Source organism: Gasterosteus aculeatus, chromosome 15 (genome assembly GCF_964276395.1).
Source record: "Gasterosteus aculeatus chromosome 15, fGasAcu3.hap1.1, whole genome shotgun sequence".
Lineage (NCBI taxonomy): Eukaryota > Metazoa > Chordata > Actinopteri > Perciformes > Gasterosteidae > Gasterosteus > Gasterosteus aculeatus.
Window position 1 is genome coordinate 1232210 of NC_135703.1, and position 8321 is coordinate 1240530.

General features: G+C 53.9%; 2 protein-coding genes across 3 annotated transcripts in view; one reads left to right on the top strand and one right to left on the bottom strand.

Moving 5' to 3' along the window:
• The window catches only part of kcnh5b (potassium voltage-gated channel, subfamily H (eag-related), member 5b), a 49464-nt gene extending 44597 nt beyond the window's left edge, over positions 1 to 4867 (top strand). For both annotated transcript variants that reach the window (XM_078089195.1, XM_078089194.1), the window contains exon 13: positions 1342 to 4867. In XM_078089195.1, the coding sequence (XP_077945321.1) occupies positions 1342 to 2466 (1125 nt within the window). In that variant the 3' untranslated portion in view covers positions 2467 to 4867. The remainder of the gene's footprint in view (positions 1 to 1341) is intronic.
• A 1480-nt stretch (positions 4868 to 6347) lies between these two features.
• On the bottom strand, positions 6348 to 8015 carry gphb5 (glycoprotein hormone subunit beta 5). The gene is made up of 3 exons (XM_078089207.1): positions 7855 to 8015; positions 6794 to 6995; positions 6348 to 6646 (listed from the first exon to the last, which is right to left on the bottom strand). The coding sequence occupies exons 1-3, from the start codon at positions 7866 to 7868 to the stop codon at positions 6455 to 6457; spliced, it is 408 nt and encodes a 135-aa protein (XP_077945333.1). The 5' UTR covers positions 7869 to 8015; the 3' UTR covers positions 6348 to 6454.
• Positions 8016 to 8321: the final 306 nt, after the last annotated feature.

The window sequence follows — 8321 nt, forward strand, 5'->3', positions numbered from 1 at the left end:
GCGACTCCTCTGCTCCCATAGACGTCTATGAGGAAATGACTCTACTTCTCTGTAGTGACCAGCAGGGGGCGACTCCTCTGCTCCCATAGACTGCTGCCTCATAATCTTATTCATGTAATAAGCGAAATGCATTTGATGATTTGATTTGATTCATGTCGTCTGTGGTCATCCCGTAAAAGGATAATGTGACAGCTGTTCATCTCGAGGAGCAGTTTATCTATGAGGGGGCGAGACTTCAGGCGCTGGTTTTGTGACAGAAGGTCAGAAGTCATCAGGCTGACTGTAAGGAACATGTCGGCCTCGCGGTCCAAACGCTCGTCCTGCACAGCTTTGGGCCGCGCGTGTTTTCTCCTCCGAGGGTCGTGAAACGTGAGCGACGGCCTCTGTGGTTGGATTTTCCCTCAATGTCTCCACTTTCCTCTCGTCTGAAGTTCCCGAACATGAACAACATCGATGAAAACACCGTTTTAGAGATTCAGTCAGACAGAAAAGAGGTGACGTTTAGTTTCCTGTGAAGGGCAGCAAGGTGAGACGCGTCGGCTCATGTCGGAGAGGAGAGTGAAGCAATAAATGCAGAGACATCACGTCCATGTTTTTTCGTTTTTTTTAAGGTTCCTGGTGCTGGAGACTGTTGAGATGTACTCGGTTCTTTGAAGCGACTTCTCATGCTGAAGTTAATACAGAGTGACTGTCAGTTAATGGAGGATCGTTGTGTTGGATCCGCTCGCATCAGCATCATAAAGTGTCAGTACTCAGAGACAGAGGACTCATTGTTCTCTTCACGAAGTCAAACAAACTTTGCAACTACTTTTAATCGAGTGGTGACGAGCCCGTTGTGCCTCCAGGTTTGAAACCATCGACTCTTCTGGCTGAGAGCCGAGACTCGGGAAGCTTCCGGCAGCCGGAGGGATCCAAGTATGAAAGCCCAGAGTTTGGGAGGTAGAAAGGGTCGGGGGGGTGGGGCGGTAGATGATGGGCGGACAGTAAAGGCGGGCGCCGCCCCTCGCTTCCATCTTTAACTCAAAGATGGACTTGGGCCTGCCAGCTCCTGGGGAGCATTGCCATCTGAGCGGAGGAGGGGCAGCTAGATGGCCGACTACCTCCCTGGCAGCGGCTTCTGTCACTCCCGGTGTCATCAGTGCGCGAGAGGAGCCAGGAGAGGAGGCTGGCGCCAGACTTTAATCATAAAGGGGCGAGGGGGGCCGGGGGGGGGGGTCTACAGAAGCCAGCTACACCTTAGCATTACCTGCAGGACTGACACCGACCCATAGAATTATTATCCATTGTGTTCAGGCGGGACGACGATCTGATCAGCGCCACGTTGTTCTTCTCCGTCTGCAGATCATCTTCCGCAAGATCAGCGAGGTGAAGAAGGAGGAAGAGGAGCGGCAGCGGGCGAAGAACGAGGTGCAGCTCAGCATCCCGCAGGACCACCCGGTCCGGAAGCTCTTCCAGAAGTTCAAGCAGCAGAAGGAGCTCCGCAGCCAGGGAGCCGCGGCGCCCCCGCGCCTCGACCCGGAGAAGAACCGGCTGCAGGTGGAGCAGCACCACCCGCGCCACCAGCACCTGCACCCCAACAGCCTGCAGCTGGGCCACGCCAGCCTGCCGCTCAACCTGCAGCGCCCCGCCGCCGCCGCCTCCATGCAGAACGGGGCCCCGCCCAGCAGCAGCGTGCTGACCGTGTCTCAGGTGACGCCCATGCCGAGCTCGCTGGCCTACAGCCCCCCCGGCGCGCCCCCCACCAAGCAGAACAACTGCGACATCATGGAGCTGCAGCCCAGCTCCAGTGGGGGGGGCGGGGCCGAGCAGACCGTCAGGGTCACGGTCAGCGCCAGCCCCGCCCCCCCGAAGCCTGTGATCAAGGCCAGCGGCTGGATGCGGCTGAAGAACAACGCGCCGCCGGTGGAGGCCAGGAGGGAGGGGCTTAACAACAACGTCAAGGCCGTCTCCGTGGAGATGCTCTCGCAGGAGGGCAAAGGTCAGGGGGCGGGAGGGGGCGGGGACGTGGAGGAGGGCGGCGTCTCTGGCAACAATCCCCTCCGCAAGACGGACTCCTGCGACAGCGGCATCACCAAGAGCGAGCTGCGGATCGACCGGGCGGGGGAGGCGCGGACCCCCGCCGCCGTGACCCCGCTCCTCCGCAGCCCCGCCCCCGGAGGAGCGGCGTCCCCTCACCCGCTCTGCCCCGTGCCGGAGCAGGCCCTGCAGGCCGCGCTGCACCAGACCCGGCTGGAGCTGCGGGGGGACATCCAGACCCTGGGGGGCCGCCTGGGCGCCCTGGAGGGTCAGGTGGCCGAAATCATCAAGCTGCTCTCGGAGAAGAAGCGGACGCCCCCGGTGGTGGGGGGGGCGGCGCCGCCACCGCCGCCGGCCTCCGCCACGCCCAAAACCAAAATACTGCGTCAGGACATCTTCACCGTTTCTAGGCCGGTTTCTCCGGACTCTGAGAAGGACGACGGGCTGTAGGAGCGCCGCCGCGTGGTCACGTGACCTCCCGCACGCCGTCACCTGGTCTCAACCCCCCCAACTGGCCCCTTGGACATTTGCACATGGACTCGTCCCTCCCGTTTTTGGTGATTGTACATACCTGCATGTCCAGCTGGATTCTGGCCTGCCAAAGAAACAACTACTGATCGTACTTATTGATCGTACTTATTGATCGTACTTACTGATCGTACTTATTGATCGTACTTATTGATCGTACTTATTGCCTGTACATTATGCAGTTGACTGCATGCGAAGATCGAGTTCAAAGAGCGTTTTATTGAGCTGCTGTGTACATGTGAATATGTTTCATGCTGCTTCACTATGTGGACATTCAGGGTTTGCACACTGGCAGCACTATGAAGAAGAGGCTGTTCATTGATGAAGAAGGTTGATTCTCAAACGTGATGAAGAAGCGTCCCTTGACACGGAGGGAATATTTCTGGTATGTTTTATATATATGTGTATGATCAGTTTTGCTCCCTATAATAATTTCTATTTTTGATTATTTGGCCTCGCGAGTCGCCAGCTGAACCCTGAAAGGATTATTTAGGTGTCCATGCATCGTTTGACCACATCGATCACATCTTCTTTGCGTTCCATGTCGGTGCGTGTCCTCTGCATGAATCAGGGATGGACTTTAGCATTAGACGTCCACTCAGCACGGCGACATGTCTGAACCCGAAGGAACCCGCCCACAAACAGCCACCTTAAAACACTACATATTCTACTTTCTACGATAGCGTTTTTCTGCATGCTAAGGAGTAGTTTTATGCTCCAGAGGCGCACGCACACACACACACACACACACACACGCGCAGATGAATCATTTTTTGTTTGAAGTCGACGTTTGTCAGGTCCCCCCCCTTTCATCACATGACACGCTCACACACATGATTAGATGGAAATAGGCAGAACCTGCATGTGTGCTTGGAGGTTTTCTGGGGGAAGTATTGGCATAAAGGATCAGCTGGTTGGAGTCATCAGGCGGTGAACAGTGGAGCGAGGAAGCAGAGAGGCGTCTTCTCCTGATGGGGGCCGCTGGAGGCCCAAAGAACAGAGGAGAACCTTGTTCTCACTGAGGTCAACACCTCCGCTCTCATAGGAGGTCTCTGCGTCCCTCTTTCACGGTTTGCAATGTCCACAGTGGTGACGGCACCATTGTGGACATTGCGAGCCTGAGACGGCCCGCTGTGGACACTGTGGACGCTGTGGACACCAAACTACTATGAAATAGAAACATCTGATTCCCATCCAGATGTGTCTCAGCTGAGTGGAGACAGATGAGGATCAATAACTGCTGATTGGCTCAAAGCGGCTCCGGTTGAAGACGGCTTTAGCTCTGAGGCCACGTGAGCCTGGTCTTCTGCCCCCCCCCCCCCCCCTCTCGCTGCCGGTGGCCACTGAGCCGGAGTCAGGTTGAAGTGCCTTGCTCAGGGACGCCTGGGCAGCGGTCAACGGCTGTCGGGATCTATTGGGTCTATTGGGTGACTTCCATGATGTTGCTCCTGTGTGCAACACGCCGGGCTGCTTCGTGTCCGTGAGACGTCTCACTTGTCACTCTACACATACATATATATATATATATATATATATATATATATATATATATATGAGACGATACCAGTGATTTATATCCACCAGCAGAAGGTAATAATCTAATCTAAATGTTAGTCTATTTGTGCAGGAAAGCAGTGAGTCATGAGGACTTTTTAAGCTCCACTGACGAACAGGACGAGTCTAAACAACGAGTTCAAATAGTTTCTAAAGAAAAGACTAATTCAGATTGAGGAATGTTACCTCAGCGGTGTGTGTGTGTGTGTGTGTGTGTGTGTGTGTGTGCGCGTGCGTGCGTGCGTGCGTGCGGGGGGCGGGGCTTCCTCCACACTTTGAGAGTCGCACCGGCAGCTGATGATCTCACACACACACACACACACACACACACACACACAGCTTCGCCACCTGAATGTCTCCATCACGCTCTCCTCCATGATGTGCAGCCAGTGTGCGTCGTGCCGACTGACTCGCACCGTGAATCCTCTCTCTGCAGACGGGGGTCATTTATTCAAAATCAGCCGTTTGGCTCGATGCGATCCCGCTTATTGCATCAAAAGTCCCCCCCCCCCCCCCCCCCTCCCCCCAGACCGGTTTGACTCTCAGTATCTCACATCTTTCTGCAGCTTTACAGAGCGGCGCCGTGAAGGTTTGGCTGCTTTTAACAAACGGGGCCTTTCAAGGTGAAGCTTCTTTCTTTTTTCTACTGGAATGTTTTCAATTTCCACTGTTTTGTTAAAGCGGCGCTGGAATCTCACACTGACTCATGTATTGTTTTACAGTTGCACACCTGAACTGTAGTGTCAGAATAATAAAGCGCCGTCTGGGATTCTCTCTCGCTCTCTGTGTTTTAATACATCTTCAGTTGGCTCGAGCTGAAAACGACACAAAGAGGCCGTTTCTAAACGTCCAAACGTCATAATATGAAACAACACGTCCCAAAGTGAAACCACACGTTACCTTCATTAAGATGGATCACTTCCCAAAAGATGTGGTCCGAGGGGCTGTGGAACTATTGGGACGTGAGTCATTTTCTCGTAGGCTTCTGTGGGAGCAGAGCAGTCGCCCCCTGCTGGTCACGGCACAGAATGCAGCTTCACCACATTGACGTCGCTTTTCAGAACCGGAGGCCTCCACCTCGTCACCACTTTTTATTTGAATGGTATTGTACTCCACCCTCCAAGTTTAATCACCACATTTCTAAAACAGTTTTAACCAAACATCATAACCGCGGTCACGGCTCAGTATTCTTTGTTTCACTGGCAAAGAGAAACAAACCCAGTTTAAAACGTGCAAGTCAACAAGCGCTGGAAAGGATCCTCTTCATCTGCCAGTGGTCTTCCCAGTCTACAGCAAGGAGCCCCCGTTGTTCCCAGTTCGCCCCCCCTGAAGCAGATACCCGTGATGAAACGAACATGGCGTTTTACGGATGGAAGGAAATATTCATTTCATTACAGTTCCTGAAAACGAACGAGTGAAGAGTTCACTTGCTTCTTGTGATCTTTATGTTGCTGCTTTTGAGCATCAAAACGCACATCTGTGCCGTCGGCGCGGCGCTGCAGCGTCTGGATGTTCTGCAGCGGCGTCGGCCTTCAGAGGCCCGTGAGGATGAAACGAGCGCCGCGCTGCAGACGGAGCCTCCGGGTTCCTCCGCGGAGGGAATCACGGGGCCTGAAGCTCACGTAACAACCTTTAATTATCTGTTCAAAAGTCCGTTGGGGGTCTGTGGGGAAGTGGGACGCGTCCCGCGGGACACCTTCCTCCTCACGTTCCACCGTCAGTCTGCACGCGGTCAACACGAAGAAGAAAATCCATCGTGGCAGATTGTGGGAAACGAGAGATGTGATCTGCTGCCGGGACCTTCTGGCGGTGAGGTGACGGTGCAGAACAAAGACATTTGTAGACTACTACAAAGACGAACGGGGAACGAACGGGGGGACGGGGGGCTTCATCGCCGCGTCATGTGACTCAGGCTGACGAGTCCTTTCGTTTTATCTGGGGAATCATGGAAAGAATTATGATGATTTAATTCAACTCGGCTGAACAGAGAAGAAGAATCTGCTTCGTTTCAAGAGGAAATCCTCGAGCTTTTGAACTGCTTTCATGTCAGTGACGGTTTCAGACTCATATTGTCACCAAAGAGGGAAACATTATCAGCAGAAAAAGCTTGCGTGAAACTTTCTCACATAGAGTTCATTAAAATAATACGAAAGTGGAAAGAACATTGACAGAAAACGGAGTAAAAATAACCCTTCATTTAATTTAATGTGAAGCAATTAGAGACAAAGAGAAACCGAGTTTCATGTAAATGTGATTTATTTGACGTGGTTACACTTCAGCCTCCAACCAGCTGGTTAATGGATCAACAACAGCTAGAGATCATCGGTCACAACGATCACGATGTGCACTGGTTTCTTCACACCGACGTGACGCACTCGGTGCTGCTGGTCGCGCAGACGCCGCAGGCGCAGCGCAGCGCCACCGGGTAGCGGAACCAGGGGTCCACGCCCGCCGCGCAGCCGGGCAGCCGCACGGAGGCCGCGCGCGTCCGGTTGTAGGTGCAGACCCGCTGGTGGGACTCGATGTGGGGGGGGTCCAGGACGGGCTTCTGCCGGCACGCAAACAAGGACACAGCGGAGACGTATTGTACGTATTATATCACCGTACGTGTCATGTGATTTCAGGCTGGTGACCTTCTGTTGAGACCCGATAAAAAGGGTCAGTTATTGTGGGTTGCCCCCCCCCCCCCGCTCACCTCCCAGGTCTCACAGCGCCCCCAGCAGGCGTCGGTGGTGACGTGCACCCCCCCGCAGCCGGGCTTCCTGGCCAGGAAGGTGAACTCCCGGACGGCGCAGCCGATGAAGCGCCGCAGCTTGACGGCCTCGGCCCGACGGAGGGGGGGGAGGAGGTCCGGCAGCAGAGAGACCCAGAGCACAAGCAGCAGCAGCCCCGGCCTCCTGGGGGGGGGGGGGAGAATATTTCTATTGCTTCATTGATGGAAAGAAAGAGTTACTTGCTCAATGGTACTGAGGCGGGCTGACTGAATCATACCCGGGGGGGGGGGGGGGGGGCTATAACATAACAACAACAAGGTGCTGATCTTTTCTATATTTATTCTAATTCTACGTTATCTTGAGTCCTTGGTGAGATTCTGCTGATGAGGATCAGCTGTTTTTAGATAAACCGTAAGCTGCATCGGGACGTCCCCCCTCAGGACCACATGATCCATGTCCCCCCCCCATGAGGACCTTTATGCTGAATGAGTTACTAATGTGCAGTTGGACCTTTATCGTCAGATAACAAAAGATACTGGGTTTTAAATGCTAACATTAAGAAAGCGGGAAATAAAGCAGCAGAATGGGGTCGTTGTGGCGCAGGGGTTAGAGAAGGTGTGCTGGGAAGCACAAGGTTGGTGGTTCGATTCCAGGCTGCCCCATGTTCCATGTCGAAGTGTCCCTGAGCAAGACACCAAACCCCTAATTGCTCCCCGGGCAAAAGTGTGAAAAAGCCACGGGTTTAAAGTGTAATGTGAGTCGCTTTGGATAAAAGCGTCTGCTAAATGACCTGTAATGTAAAGAATGAGATCGAACCTCTATTTCACTTTATGGTAAAAAGTGATAAATACTGCAGAATGTTTTTCATTCTTCATGAGACCACACGAGGACCTGCACTCTTCTACACAACTTCACCAGCTCACCACGCGCTTTAGAAACAAATCTCACCGTGTCACTTTTACAAAGAACGCATTCTACCAATAGAGACGTCACAGATTTAAAGGGATTAGTGCAAAAAGAACAGCAGAATGAAACGTCTCACCATCGCTGGCTCATCTCTTGACTGCAGGTGTCACACTGGCGTGCGATGCGTTCAGGGGACGCGAGTGCGATGCGTTCAGAGTCGCTCTGAAGCCGTTGGCGGAGCCGGGGCCTCTTTATCCTCTCCCTCCCGTCCTGCTGCTCACAGGTGAGGTCTCTCCCCACTGACCCCCCCCCTCCCTCCCGCAGCCTGGGGGCTCTTCCACTTCTACCTGTCACTGAACATTTGGTTCACCCACCGGCTTGTTTCCGCTCCATTAGCTTGATTAGCAGGAGGAGAGTCTCCCCTTTTGTTCACACTCATCCACACGGAGGGAAGTTCGTAGTTCCGGGGAGGGGGGAGGAGGGAGGGAGGGAGGAAGGGAGGGGGGGACTCAATCACCCGGCCCCACCGTCAGACGCTGTTCTCACACGCCGCCTGCGTGACCTCACTGACACTTCACTTCCCCTCTCTGCTTTCGCTGTCTC

Bases quoted from the DNA above. Each gene is read 5' to 3' on its own strand.
- gphb5 (XM_078089207.1), bottom strand. The intron at 6,647-6,793 runs GTGAGCGGGGGG...GCGTGCCGGCAG, and splicing joins GGCGCTGTGAGACCTGGGAG to AAGCCCGTCCTGGACCCCCC.